This window comes from Candoia aspera, chromosome 1 (genome assembly GCF_035149785.1).
Source record: "Candoia aspera isolate rCanAsp1 chromosome 1, rCanAsp1.hap2, whole genome shotgun sequence".
Lineage (NCBI taxonomy): Eukaryota > Metazoa > Chordata > Lepidosauria > Squamata > Boidae > Candoia > Candoia aspera.
This window is the reverse complement of record NC_086153.1, coordinates 334,765,730-334,780,901: the sequence shown is the minus strand read 5'-3', so window position 1 is coordinate 334,780,901 and position 15,172 is coordinate 334,765,730. Positions and strand designations below refer to the sequence as shown.

At 43.2% G+C, this 15,172-nt stretch overlaps 1 protein-coding gene across 1 annotated transcript in view; it reads left to right on the top strand.

Annotated features, from left to right (window-relative positions):
* MAU2 (MAU2 sister chromatid cohesion factor) overlaps positions 1-15,172 on the top strand; it is a 31,670-nt gene that overhangs the window by 12,853 nt on the left and 3,645 nt on the right. The window contains exons 8-18 of the mRNA XM_063290803.1: positions 1,215-1,361; positions 2,981-3,071; positions 3,538-3,641; positions 4,146-4,223; positions 5,053-5,118; positions 5,299-5,382; positions 6,280-6,329; positions 8,855-8,932; positions 9,517-9,628; positions 10,899-10,989; positions 13,384-13,511. Coding sequence (XP_063146873.1) covers positions 1,215-1,361; positions 2,981-3,071; positions 3,538-3,641; positions 4,146-4,223; positions 5,053-5,118; positions 5,299-5,382; positions 6,280-6,329; positions 8,855-8,932; positions 9,517-9,628; positions 10,899-10,989; positions 13,384-13,511 — 1,029 coding nt within the window. The remainder of the gene's footprint in view (positions 1-1,214; positions 1,362-2,980; positions 3,072-3,537; positions 3,642-4,145; positions 4,224-5,052; positions 5,119-5,298; positions 5,383-6,279; positions 6,330-8,854; positions 8,933-9,516; positions 9,629-10,898; positions 10,990-13,383; positions 13,512-15,172) is intronic.

Genomic DNA, 15,172 nt, shown 5'->3' with positions numbered 1-15,172 from the left:
TTAACTATGCGGACCTTTGTTGTCAGTGTGATGTCTCTGCTCTTAACTATTTTATCGAGATTTGTCATTGCTCTTCTCCCAAGGATGAAGCGTCTTCTGATTTCCTGACTGCAGTCAGCATCGGCAGTAATCTTTGCACCTAGAAATACAAAGTCTTTCACTGCTTCTACATTTTCTCCCTCTATTTGCCAGTTATCAATCAAGCTGGTTGCTATAGTCTTGGTTTTTTTCAGGTTTAGCTGCAAGCCAGCTTTTGCACTTCCTTCTTTCACCTTCATCATAAGGCTCCTCAGTTCCTCTTCGCTTTCAGCCATCAAAGTGGTATCATCTGCATATCTGAGATTGTTAATGTTTCTTCCAGCAATTTTAACTCCAGCCTTGGATTCCTCAAGCCCAGCATGTCGCATGATGTGTTCTGCATACAAGTTGAATAGGTAGGGTGAGAGTATACAGCCCTGCCATACTCCTTTCCCGATCTTAAACCAGTCCGTTGTTCCGTGGTCTGTTCTTACTGTTGCTACTTGGTCGTTATACAGATTCTTCAGGAGGCACACAAGATTACTTGGTATCCCCAGACCACTAAGAACTTGCCACAATTTGTCATGGTCCACACAGTCAAAGGCTTTAGAATAGTCAATAAAACAGAAATAGATGTTTTTCTGAAACTCCCTGGCTTTTTCCATTATCCAGCGGATATTGGCAATTTGGTCCCTAGTTCCTCTGCCTTTTCTACACCCAGCTTGTACATCTGGCAATTCTCGCTCCATGAATTGCTGAAGTCTACCTTGCAGGACCTTGAGCATTACCTTACTGGCATGTGAAATGAGTGCCACTGTTCGATAGTTTGAACATTCTTTAGTGTTTCCTTTTTCTGGTATGGGGATATAAGTTGATAAAGGAGATGATACACTGCTTTAAAACACTCTGTTGATGCCTAGTATGAACCTAGTAAAATACTGTGTTGATTCTTGATACGGACCTCTGGGATGAGCTCCTAGTGAGAGAGTTTCCTATTGAACTGTGCGAGGTGAATGTAAGCCCTCCGGGAGTCTTCAGAGATCTATAAGGGTCCATGTTGATCTTTGGAAAAGACAAACTGAGACGAGAACAACAGCCATCAAGATACATGTGGTTGACCTGGGCAGTGTGGTGCCTCTGATTTGGATGTGGTGTTTTTCTTTTGACTTTGCTGAGGCAGCTTCTCCTTTCTTCAGGTGAAGAGTGTCAAGCCATGCCTAAAGCAGCTCCAGCAGTGTATCCAGACCATCTCAACTCTTCACGATGATGAGATCCTGCCCAGCAACCCTGCAGACCTCTTCCACTGGCTGCCCAAGGAGCACATGTGTGTGCTTGTTTACCTGGTGAGCTGCTGTGTTTTGTCTGTATGGCTCCAAGAGTCTGATCTTGCCAAAATAAGTTGTGCAGGCTTGGTCGCGCTGATCCATCGAGCAGTGGTGGTGGTTGTTTTCACAACATATTCCGAAGAACTCATGCCTTGTGTTTAACCATCAGGCAGCAGGTGGTGGGAAAGGCCTCAGCGTGCCTTTGAAGAGCCGCCATTCAATGAAAAGACAATACTGAGCTGAACAGGCTCAGAATATGACAATGCCAAAGGTTTCCCGAGAGCATCATAGCTCACTGATGGAGTCCTTCCTTTGCTTGCAGAAATGCCCCAGTTTAACCGCTGGACCTTCAGATAGCAGAGTGTCTAGCAGCAGAGCTCAGAAAGGGGTTTGTCTCCTGGAGACTCTGGGGAGCTGTTACAGTCAGGGTTGTCAGCATTGCCTAGATCAGCCTTTTGACCCTGGAGGAACCCTTGAAATATTTTTCAGGCCTCGGGGAACCCCTGCACATTCAGGCTCAGATAGAGGCCAGAAGTTACAAGATTACTGTATTTGTTTCATGGGTAGACCTGTATATATGCATTAATGGTGTTCTTGAACTAAAAATAAAGAGTGAAACTTACCTCTTTAATGTGAAGTTTCCCGAATTTGAAATAATTTCAAATGGAAACCTGGCACTCAGACCAAGCAGCCATCAACAGACACACACAGGTAAACAACATTTAGATACCATTCAAAAGAGACAATAGAAAAGCCAAAAGACCAGTACACTCCCTTGCCAGCAATCAACACCCAGATATGCAAAAATCAACACTAGGATTAACACCAGATGAACCATCAAACAGCACAATACACCCTAATCAAGGAACTATCAACTTAGGCAATCAACCAAACAGCAAACAACAGCCCAACTCCCAAGAAGAGAACAACACCCCCACCAACACAAGCAGGGCAAGCCACGGTATATAAACTGAGAGCAAGGCCCGCTCCCTCTTCGCACTGAAGATGTTGCCTAGTCTGGCAATGAAACGTCTGCAAGAAAAAAACAAGGCTCAGAGAGCGCCAAGGACTCCACAAATAATTTTTTAAATAAATTGTGATCTCCCAGGGAACCCCTAGTGACCTCTTGTGGAACTCTAGGGTGCCACGGAACCCCAGTTGAGAAACCCTGGGCTAGATGGTCCAGTGGTCTAACCATTATCCATTTACATTGGAGTACATCCCATTGAATTCAACATAGCTGACTGAAAACTGCCACCTGCTTGGGAAGGCTATGTTTAAACTTGAAGCTAGGAGCCAGGAGTCCTGAACTACTAAAAACTAAAGGCATAGGGTTCCATGTTTTTTGTAAATTATTTACATCTTTGGCAGGAAGGCTTTCTAAATGAGGATGGTTTGACACTGCCATGTGCTCTGTTGTAACGAAGGAGATGAACACGCATGTTTTAATAGCACAGGTGGTGTGTCAGCATGGGTGTTCACAGTGTTGCTAACTGCATGTTTCATCACTCAGGATTGTGTCCTCTCATAGCTTTTTATGTAAAATGAGTAATGTTAATTTGTAGCAGGGAGAACGTGAGGTATGTTGTTTCAGGATTGCAAAATGATCTGCCAAAAAATCTGGTGTTTTTTGCCAGGTGACGGTGATGCACTCCATGCAGGCTGGATATTTGGAGAAGGCCCAGAAATACACTGACAAAGCCCTGATGCAGCTGGAGAAACTCAAAAGTGAGCAGAGTAAACTTCTTTGGTGTGTGTCTTCATAGAGATTCTGTTCTGGAATGCCCAGCTTGCACGTTCCACTTCCCTGCCTTCCTTCTTTTTCCTTTATTGTTCTTGTTTCAGGGTTCCAGTCTCCTTTTTCCAGACCAGTAATAGATCCCCTCCCAAAATACTGGTCTTGTTTTTGGCTGTGCTTCATTCAGAGTTGCTTAGTCAGCCAAGATCTTTCCTGAAGTCAAGAAATAGTACCAATATCACTTTTGCTCTTCAGTTTAGCGATCGATGCCAGAAAGAACCACCTGATTCTTACGGCAGGGCCCTTTTGGCATATTTCTTTTCCCCCACAATGAGGGAGAGTAGCATGGAGGGTGTTCTGCCGCCTGCTTCAGAAAAACAGCTGTGGCCATTCCACAAACGAAGAGCTGTTCCCTTCCTCCTCTTTTTCCTGAACGACATCATTTTTTTCTTCCAGTGCTCGACTGCAGCCCGATCTTATCGTCTTTCCAAGTCATTTTGTTGGAGCACATCATCATGTGCCGGCTTGTCACAGGGCACAAAGCTACAGCCCTGCAAGAGGTAACGACCGGCATTGCTTCAGTGCGCTTGGTGCCCTTTGACACTGGGGAGCGTGGGAGGAAGCCGGTGGGTGGAGGAACGTGGCTCGACTGGAATCACCACTCTGCGGCTGTTGCAAAGGAAGTGGTCTTGGAGGATCTTGGAACAGTGTCACTGCTGCGGGGCATCCAAGAGCGAGGAATGGGCTTACCGTCGCCTTTTCCAGCGCTGCAGATTGTAACAGCTTTGGAAAAGCGTGGTTCTATAAAAAAAATGAGAGCCAGCCAGAGTCCTTTAGTGAAGCCTTATCTGCTGTTTTCTGTACTTGGGGAGGAGGGAGTGTTGCAGCATCACCAAAGTGACTTTAAAAATAAAGCGGCCCCAGGAGCGCCACTGGAGTCAGCAGGGGTGTCAGAAAAGGGGAAAGCAAAGAAAGGAAGTGACTCCTCCTGGGCTGAGGGGGTCAGAAGAATCGTTCTGAAGCACCTGTGCTACTAAGTCACGTTCTCTTCTGTTTGCCCCAAGATTTCACAGGTTTGCCAGCTCTGTCAGCAGTCTCCCCGGCTCTTTTCTAATCATGCTGCCCAGCTACACGCTCTTCTGGTGAGTACAGCTTCCCAGTTCCTGAAGTGGTCACAAGACACTGTTCCGTGATGCGTGTAAGTCTGCGTTTTCACGAACCGGTAGAATTTTATTCAGGGTAGGAAACTGGAGTTCCGTTTGTTAGGAATCTGCCAGTTCTCTATTTAAACAAGTGGATCCCCACAAGGCTTTGGTAACAAGCGGCTACATTGAGCAGTTCCGCTGCCCATGCATAAGCAGGGAGGCAGAGCTATCCCATCCCATCCATCCAATTGATATAGCTTCCCATCTCACCTTCAGTTCCAATAGATGAAGAGGCCTTTAAGTAAATCCTCCTCAATCCACATCAGCAGGGATTTATGTGGATGATTTCCCCCAGTTATCTGGGCTGTGGGTGCATGCAGAGGCAACACTTCCACTGAGATCTATGGCAAAAACGCTTGAGTTTTCCCTCAAGTCAAGTGGATGGCCTTGATCATCTTTACCCCTGGAATCCAGCTGAGGACAAGGTTCAAAAGCATGTTATTTCTCTTCTGGAATCTGCTGCTTTGTGGTGGGAAGACAAGTGAGAGTCATAATCTTTAAAGCATATTGAGCTGTTTACTTAGATCAGTGTTTCTCAACCTTGACAATTTGAAGGTGTGTGGACCTCAATTCCCAGCATGGCTGGCTGGGGAATTCTGGGAATTGAAGTCCACACACCTTCAGGTTGCCAAGGTTGAGAAACACTGACTTGAATCTACAGTCAGTGTGTGCACATCGGTACGCATTCCATCCTTCCTCCCCCCAGTCTTCTTTCTTAAAGACCAACATACCTTTTCTGAAATGTCCCTCCTGTTTTCCATTGAAGGGGCTGTATTGCATTTCTGTGAACTGCATGGACAACGCAGAAGCACAGTTCACCACAGCACTTCGGGTAGGATTGTGTTCAGTGTGGATTTTTTTTCTTTCTTTTTTTGTTTTCTTGTGGTTGCAAGTCTCCTCTTCAAAGAAGCTGATTAATTAAATAACTTGGAAGGCTCGTATTGCTGTGGGCGATAAGAGGGGGAAAATGCTTAAACCTTTCTTCATCGTATGTGTTTTTTCTGTGCTGCAGCTCACCACCCATCAGGAATTGTGGGCTTTTATTGTGACAAACTTGGCAAGTGTCTATATCAGGGAAGGAAACCGGCATCAAGAGGTAAGTGACCTGGCTATAGTACTGGCCTCTAAATCAAATCTGAACAGTGGGCTGCATCACATAGAGCACAACAGAAGGAAAACAAGGGTTTACATTATAGTTAGTCCTTGCTTAATGACCACAATTGGGACCAGACTTTCAGTTGCTAAGCTAAGTGGTCATTAAGCGAATCTGACCCAATTTTACGACCTTTTTTGCAGTGGTCATTAAGCAAATCACCATGGTCGTTAAGCGAACCACATGGTCGTTAAGCGAATCACGTGGTTCCCCATTGATTTTGCTTGCCAGAAGCTGGCCCAGAAGGTAGAAAATGGCGATCACGTGACCACAGGATGCTGCAACGGTCATAAATGTGAATCGGTTGCCAAGCGCCCAAATTGTGATCATGTGACTGGGGGGGGATGCTTCGATGGTCATGTGAGCACCAAGTCATTTTTTCCAGCACCATCCTAAGTCTGAACCGTCACTAAACAAATGTTTATTAAGTGAGGACTACCTGTAATCACGTTTTTAAAAAGTCATTTCAAGATGTTCTACAAACAGCATCTTATGTCTTCTTATTAAACAACACTCCATTGAACAATTCCAAATTCACATTGGTGCTGTTTAGAATTTAGCACAATATCTAGTTGTAAACAGAATGTGTTTTATCTCATTTGCATGAGATACGCATCATGTATAATCATCAGAGGCCATGCAAGTTGCTACGTAGTACATGGAATTCCTTTCAGCGTGTAAAAATTGGCTGAGCTGTAACTGAGCTCAGGCAAACTGTGCCCAGGAAGCCTTGGAAAATGTTCATATGATAAAACTGTTGGGTCCATCTGCCTTTGTCCTCTACAGCTGTAATCATGATTTAAAAACTAACTTCCTTCCTCATGTCTTCCTCCTCTCCAGCTTTATAGTTTATTGGAAAGGATAAACCCGGACCACAATTTTCCTGTGAGGTAGGTGAATCTGTAATACTTTCACCCATTACATTGGATGGCTTGTAATGATTATTTGGCACAAGCAGTACTTGTACACTGGTGCAGGACACTGGTGAACTCTCTGTTTTATGGCTACATTTTTATATGCCAGGAAGTTTAGATAGGCAATTTGATCACCAACAGTAACTGATATTTGTCCAAGTGGACGTTTAAAACAGTACAACGTGCCTTGTCAGTCTGCTCTTCAATCTCTGTACTTTCTTTTTAGCTTAGTTATTAATTACATTTACAGTACATCCTGCTTTCAAATAACAGAAGTGACAGATACATTCCAGTATGAAGGCATATAAGAAAGAATAAAACCAAAGCCTTTATAAATAATGGAGTGCACAGTCTTAAAGATCTGTTTAAATGTGGTTCTTCACGGTCCACCTAAAAATCAAGAGAATATCCCAACAGTTCTCCCTGGTGGAATGCTTTCTGAATAGGCCTTTGAAACTAACCTTTGGGCTTGGATAGTTTTGAATTTTTAAGGCAGACTTAAGAAAAAAACACACGAGTGATTTGACAAGATGATTGACAATTGCCATTCATTCTTCTCATCTCTCTACAAGTCCTCGCCTCTTTAAAGACAGAAGTAATGGAGGCTGGCTGTGTACATCATCAGCCAGGCTGCAGACCTTGAAACCAACAATTTTTACCTCCATTCCAAGTTTTTCAGAACCTCTGTGACTTCAAAACAAGCCTGTTCCAATTTGGCTGGACAGTTCTGTGTTGAGGTTGAACTAGTTTAGCAGCCCCCAGAACATACATACATACATGCATTTATCAAAGTTACATGGCTGCCCATCTCATGAAAAGTGACTCTAGGTGGCATATAGCAAAATGATAAAACAGTAAACATCTTTAAAAAACCCTTCTGCTTCCAACACAGAACATTCCTTGAAGTAGCCTGTTTGGAGATTGAAATGTTGCACATGGAATATTTTAATTCTATTTATTCCATCTACTGTATATATTACTAAAATTCTCGTGTCTGTTTGATACTTTATAACCTTTAAGTGGGCAAAACAGTGCATTGTAGGGCAAACTTTTTGAACCAAGTTACCTCATATGGGCTAACTTACAGAATGTCTCCAAAATCTGGAACCCACAATTCCCACGGAATAGAAATTTGGCAAATTCATAAAAATTATCATAAAACATTTTATGACATAATACAAAATGTCATAAAACATTTCCCGTGGTCAATTCCTGATGTTTGATTGAGCTATACAGTTCAATGTTGGCTATTTTCAAGGCAGATACATCTCTGAATATCTCCCTGAATTTTTAAGAACTTTTCCAGTACATTAGGAGCTCTGCCATTATTGAAGGCATTGAGGAATCTGGTAAGGAAATATCCCTGAAACGATGACCCATCAGGTCACGGATTGTCTACAGGTAGTCCTTACTTAACAACCACAACTGGGACTGGAATTTTGGTTGCTAAGCAAAGCAGTCATTAAGTGAATCCTACCTGATTTTACGAGCTTTTTTTTGCAGTGCTTGTTAAGCGAATCACTGCAGGCATTAAGTGAACCATGTGGTCATTAAGTGAATCATGCCCCATGACTTTTGCTTGCCAGAAGCCAGCTGGGAAGGTAAAAAATGGCAATGATATGGCCATGGATGCAGCGACGGTCATAAATGTGAACCAGTTGCCAAGTGCGATTGTAAGTGTGAGGACCGGCCATAAGTCGGTTTTTCCAGCACCACCATAAGTCCGAACCATCACTAAATGAATGGTTGTTAAATGAGGACTCCCTGTAGTGTATGCATATAGATGTGGAGGCTAATCCCTCCAGACAGGAAGAGAAGCATAGAAGTCAGCTATTCATCTTGAGAAAAGCAGTGCCAGTGACAAAAAGTGCAAAGAAGTAGTGGAAATTAAGAAGGGGAATAGATGACAGGAACAAGAGTGGACCAGTTGCCTCTTTAGAAATGGGCTGTGAGGCTAAAGGGTGCTATAGAGAGATTTCCCTGTGGCAGCTGGTTTTGGTGGCATCAGCTGCCTATGTGCAGCAGCCTGCCCTTTCTAGGCTGTTGCTGTATGAAGACTCAGCCAGCTGAGTTGCCATGAAGGGTTTGATGTAATGTTGGTAGCTGGAGGTTGTGATGGGTAACCTGTGTGTTGACAAGAGAAATTCCGTAAGGATGATCTCACTGAGCCAACCAATACGTGCTTGTCTGGCCTTCTCTTTATATGCCTCAGTTCTGAATCTATATTCCTAAATCCAGCACTTTAGATACTTTGGAGCAGCTAGCTAGGGAATTCTGGGAGTTGAAGTCCACCTGTCTTAAAGTGGCCAAGGTCGAGAAACGTGGCTTTGGAGAACAAAGGTGTGACAATAATACTGTTTGAAAGCAAGTCTGAACAGTTTGAAGAATGTATCTGTTGATAGGGGTTCATCGGTTACACACAACCACCAGTTGGACCTGTGATTCGCCCCTTGGGCCACTAATGCACACTTAACGCGGCTGTGTGTCTGCTCTATCTCCAGTTCTCACTGCCTTCGAGCTGCCGCTTTCTATATCCGAGGGCTGTTCTCCTTCTTTCAAGGAAGGTACAATGAAGCCAAGTGAGTCACAAAGCATTTCTTCTTTGAGTGAAAAGACAGCTCAGAACCTGCTTAGTTGTGTTGTTATTTGAGAACACCTAAATACTCTGTTAAGAATCTGCTTTACCTAAGCAGGAAACTACCCTTTATACCGAATCACCTGAATGAGCGATGCCATGGTCTCCCTCAAGAGTTAAATGTATGGACTTCTGGTGGGAGAACGGCGGCTTGAACTGCGCCTTTCGCAATCTCCACAGTAGACCGGTCAGCGCAGCAATTAATAAAGTTCTTAAAAAGAAAAAAGTTAAATGTATGGATGCCAGCAAGTACCCGTTTCCCTACTCTATCATCTTGGGAACTCACTTGGGCCTCCCCAGTCTCTGCGTAATCTCTGTGGTTAGCAGATTGCTCACCTAATAGCACGTAACTGAACAAGTATAAAAATGGTGGCTAAACTGCGGTAAAACTGTCTAGATTGTTTCTGTTGAGATACCTAAGTTCATGATTGAATGGATAAAATGCCTCAAGTCCCAGTTAAATGCCGAGTTTCAAGATTTGTAATAAAATTACTGTAATTCTGCTACTTTAATCTTTTGTTTTGGTAGGCGTTTTTTACGAGAGACGCTAAAAATGTCAAACGCAGAAGATCTAAACCGACTAACAGCATGCTCTCTTGTTCTTTTGGGTCACATCTTCTACGTATTAGGGAATCACAGGGTAAGTCATCAACCCTGTTCAGTGGTGGTGTTGATACTTCACTTTTTTTTTTGCTAATGAGATAAGAGCGTGAAATTAATCTCAATGCAAAGTTTTGCCAACATGCCTGTCAATGGGCTCAAGTGGGGAGGTGGTAGTCATATGGTGTGCTGGAAAATTTGTGAAAGATTGATAATTACTGTACGTCTTTGCTGTACACTAAATTATCCCACATTGCCGTTTATCTGCTTATTGCAAAGAGTGAAATGGGTGTCCCGGAAGAACTGTGAACATGCAATGAGAAACGAATTACAGGTAGTCTTCACTTAACAACCACAATTGGGACCAGCAATTCCATCGCTAAGTGACATGGTCACTAAGTGAAACATCACTTGACCACTCCGGACTTACATCAGTTCCGCTGAAGTCATTAAGCGACTCACCCATGGTTGTTAAGTGGGACATCACGTGACCATGACATGTAATTTTACTACCAGTTTCTCCATTGACTTTGCTTCTCGGAAACCAGCTGTGAAGCTCGCAAACGGTGATCCCACAACCGTGGGAAGCTGCGACCGTCATAAACGCATGCTGGTTGCAAAGCACTTGAATGGCGATCACATGACTGCAGGGATGCTGTGACTTGTAAATTCAAGGACCAGTTGTAAAGTTATTTTTTCAGTGCCGTTGTAACTTTGAACAGTCACCAAACAGGGCAGTTGTTAAGTGAGGACTACCTGTAATGAGATAATTTAAGCCTTGCTGAGGTTGTTATCCCCATACATGGCCTGCAGGACTCAGGACTCTGCCTTGCCTCTTTTGGGGAGGTTAATGATTTTTGCTGCATCTTTGAATGAGGTGTGGTGACAAAGAAATGATGAAGTCACAGTGGAACACTCGATAAGAGATTATCGTGTCCTGTCTTGTTTCTTTTGGATTTTTTTTTCAGACAGTAGACAAAAGTTTTGAAACAGACTTGATTGATTCAAATCAGGTAGACCTTTCTGAAAGAGAGTTTCTTACTCATTTGCATATTCAGATAAAACTTTCTGGAAAGGATCAATGCATTGTTTTGCTGGGGAGGGGAGGGGAGTGAAGGCAGCTGCCTGGTTGGGACATTTTGGAAATCTATTAGGTATGGTATGAAATGCCAGGAGGGTTGTGTTGAATGGTGACAGATGGTGTCCTGCAACTCTTTGATTTGGATGTGATTGTTCCGGTCAGCAAATTCAAGGAAAAGTAACCATATCCGATTGCCTACTTTATTTGATAAAGACCCTTTTATCTCTAGGAGAGTAACAACATGGTAGTCCCAGCCATGCAGCTGGCCAGCAAGATCCCAGACATGTCTGTGCAGCTGTGGTCATCGGCTCTCCTGAGAGGTCAGTTAAGGGAAGGGACCATAATTCACTGGCTGGGTTTGTACACTGTGATAAACGGTGGTTTATTTAACTGTGGGTTATTGAATAAGCCACAAGGAGCTGGGTTCACGCGACATACTAAGACATAAACCATCGTTTGCAAACCGCATTGGCTAAGCTCACGCAGTGTCAAAATCAAGCAAATCATGTTGCAGCTTAGCATAATGTGGGTTCAGTAGCTGTTTAACTTCAGTGCAGAAGGAGACTCGTACGCAGTACTTACACATAATACAGTATGTATATTATGCATATATACACACACAATATTAACTCACTTGATGTGCCAAAAGGATCTTGTTAAACTAGATGGTTAATCAAATGGTAAATGCAGTTCGGTTTAAATACATCTAAACTGATGCACCTTGGGCAAAAATTCCTAACTTTACATACATATTAATGGGATTTGAGGTGTGTGTACGTAACCGAGAAAAAAATCTCGGGTCACTGAAATTTCAGTCCAGTCAGTGGCAGCGGTGAAAAGGGGTAAGGACTGCTAAGAAAGGGACTGAAAATAGCCTAGTTGTTCTTGTGAAACAGCTGCCACCTACAAAGCTGCTTTATATTACGCCAGATCATTTACCTGCTTACTTATTTTAAACCCTATCTGTATCTCTCCCTTTCTCCAAGGAGTTCAGTTTTCTATTCTCTCATCTGTTTTAACACCCATAACAATCCTGTAACTAGGCTGAGAATATGACAGGCCCACGACTATCCAGTGAACTCCAATGCAGCTGTAACTCTCTGGTCCTGGTGCAGCCTTTGGAATGCGCAAAGAACAGCTAGGTTTGGGCTGTCCATATCCAAACTGAACCATGGATATCAGTCTCTTGACCAAACAGAACCAAGGCTGTTTTGTTCTGGATATGGGCCAAAACCTGGTTGTTCCTGCCAGAAATGGCTTGGGGACTGGGAGTAAGAGTGGGATTCCTTCAGTGACAGAGTGTGTCGACATTGGGGGCAATGGCAACCGAGGGGAGGAAGGAAGAGATCAGAGGGGCAAGCTGGCGGGAAATGCCATGTTGGGATCTTGGCAGCTGTGGCGAAAGGGAGGTAGGAGCAAGGAAACGGAAGGTGCTGGGAAGGTGGGAGCAGTGCACGAGCCATGCTGAGGTGGGGGGGGGGCAACACACACCACACTTTCCCTTCCTACCTGTAAAGACATTCCAGGATCCCTCCAAATTTTGTTTTGGCTGGAAGTTTTACGCAACAGAAATGTTCTCTTGTTTCTGCTAAACTGCAGCTGTTACAAACTGACTCTACAGAACTTCTGGACTCCAATCCAGGTAGTCCTCAATTAATGACAGTAATTGAGACTGGAATTGCCATTGCTAAGCGACGTGGTCGTAAAGCGTGACATCTTGTGACCGCATCGCTTAGCAACAGCAGTTCCGGCATTTTCAGTTGCCATCCTTAAGTGAATCCCGCACCATCGTTAAGTGCAACATCGTGTGGTCACCGTTTGTGGCCTCCTGCCGGCTTCCCCACTGACTTTGCTTGTCGGAAGCCAGTGGTGAAGGTTGCAAATTGTGATCACATGACCGCAGGGCTCTGTGATGTCATAATTGCGAGCCAGTCGCCAAGTGCCGGGATTGCGATCACATAACCACGGGGACACTACAAGGGCCAGTTGTAAGTACCACTCATTCAGCACCATCGTGACTTCAAACAGTCTCTAAATGAGTGGTCATTGAGCAAGGACCACCTGCAGTTTGTTTTCTATTAAATATCATTTTTGTTTCATGCACTTATTCAGCCCTCTTACGCATGTTAATCTGCCTATCCAGAATAGTTTAATCTTAAATTACATTGCCATCTCAAGATCACCGAGGAGATAATAGTTTAATATAGAAGTTTTAGATTATGGCGCTTGCTCTTACTTTTTACCATGTATGTTTTAGGAAGTCATGAATTCAGTTTTAAGAAATTGAAAGTGTAGATATAATTCCTGATGCTTTTAATAATATTATTTACTTATTATTAGAGTCAGTTTGGTGTAGTGGTGTAGTATAGCTGGCCTAAAAACCAGGAGACTGTGAGTTCTAGTCCTGCCTTAGGCATGAAAGCCAGCTGGGTGACTTTGGGCCAGTCACTCTCTCTCAGCCCAGGTAAACTTACAGGGTTGTTGTTTTGGGTGGAAAACAGGAGGTGGGAACATCAGGTACATTTGACCCAATAGCTATATTTTAAAAAGGCAGGATAATAATAATAATAATAACAATAATAATAATAATAAATATTATTAAATGCAGAGTACCATTTATGCCTATGTTACTACATAAAGGGGAGCATGGGTTCCTGCCTGAAAGGATTTGCAATCTAATGTCTCCATTTCCCTCTCTCTCCTTTCCGATGAAGACCTAAACAAAGCATGTGGGAATGCCATTGACGCTCATGAGGCAGCGCAGATGCATCAGAACTTTTCCCAGCAGCTGCTCCAGGACCACATTGAGGCCTGTAGTCTCCCAGAGCACAACCTTATCACTGTATGTTGGCTTCCCCATTCCAAATACTGGGTGCATTTTTTCTTTCTTGCCCTTTCTATATGCCAGCCTGAGTGTGTGCCATGGGGCCCGGGGGGAAGCAGTGGGTTCCAGGGAAAAGATACTTACAGTAAGTATCTTACTTACTTCCTGTAAGTATCCTTACAGATACTCTGTTCCCGAGCTGCTCAAGTTTAATATGGCAGTTATTCAAATCGTAAGTTATTGAAACCTGCAGAGGCAGGGAGTAGGTGGGACAGTATGGCATACAGTTCCCCTTCCTGGTTTTTCCATTGGCCCTCTCGTTTTAGGACAGTGATAGGCAATGCTTAAGGAGTACAAAAAGTGGTGGGGTGGTGCTGTGTTGTTAGTAAAACAGCACATTTTTGGCCTTTAGTGGAAAGTGTTTAAAGATGGAAATGGAAGCAGGAGGCCATTTTTTAGAGTTACGGGTAGGTATGGGGGCAGGGCTTCCCATTTTTATTCATATCTTTAAAACACCCCCCAAAATGGACTGAAGTCACACCACCAAAACTCAGTCATTTTGCCACTGAATTTTGGCAGAGTCTCGGCGTGCTGGGGGCCACATACAGCTTGCAGGCTACAAGCTGCTGTGCACTTGTATATGTTTTCAAGTCCTGCCTCTTACGTTGCATCCATGGCTCAGATGACAAGTTTGTCTCCGTGGAAAGTGCGGTGCATGCAAGGATTCTGCATAGTATCCATGCTGAAGAGTAGGCCATCTGTGCACTAAGGGGCATGGAAAGTAGTAGAAGTTGGAGGGTTTTTTTTTCAAAATTATTGGAAACTTTGATCTAAGTACATTGCTTATTTTCTAATCATCATAATGTTATAAAGAAGTTCATAGCTATTGTAGAGATCACAGTGTCTCTTGGAATGTGTTTGTTTTTGTTAAGAAAGCAAGCCAAGCTGTTGATCTAATCTCTAGACTTTATGTTCTCTTCTGGGTGTCAAAACCATCATATTCTTTTTCCCTTTTAGTGGGATTAATTGAATGGCTTTTACCGCAGATTTATTTAACAACATTTATATGCTATCCTCCAACCTCTATTTATCAGGACAGCCTTCTGTATAAAATAATTAACAAATAAATGATACAGTGAAATCCAGCATTATAATAATTACAGCAGAGTAAATAATCACAGCAGCAAAATGTTGCAAAGCTCTAAAATTCTCAAAATGTGAGTAATTTTAAGAGTATTTCTGGAGGGGAGCTTTAAAACCACAGAATTTGTTATTTTGAAATTCTGGATCATGTATTTTGGGGGTATTGGTTGAGATCTCTGTCTAGTTGAAAAGTAGTATACAAATTGAGTAAATAAAATAACCAATCTTAACCTCCTTTGAATTTATTAAGCAGAGTAGGGTAGGGTAGGGTAGCAGCAGAGTAAAGTAGGGTCAAGCAACATGGTCATCTAGGTATTGTTCTAACCTTGGTCAGTCCTAGCAAGCACAGAAATGATGAGAAATCATGGAAATTGCAGTTTAGGGCATTTGCATGTTGCCCATTCCTACTTTAAAGCTGTGCTCAAATACTTCTGCAATTCCAATAGAAGAGAACCTATGTAGCTCAGAGTTGAACTGTGGAGTCCTTGGTGCTCTCTGAGCTTGGTTGTTTGCTTGCAGACGTTTCATTGTGCAAA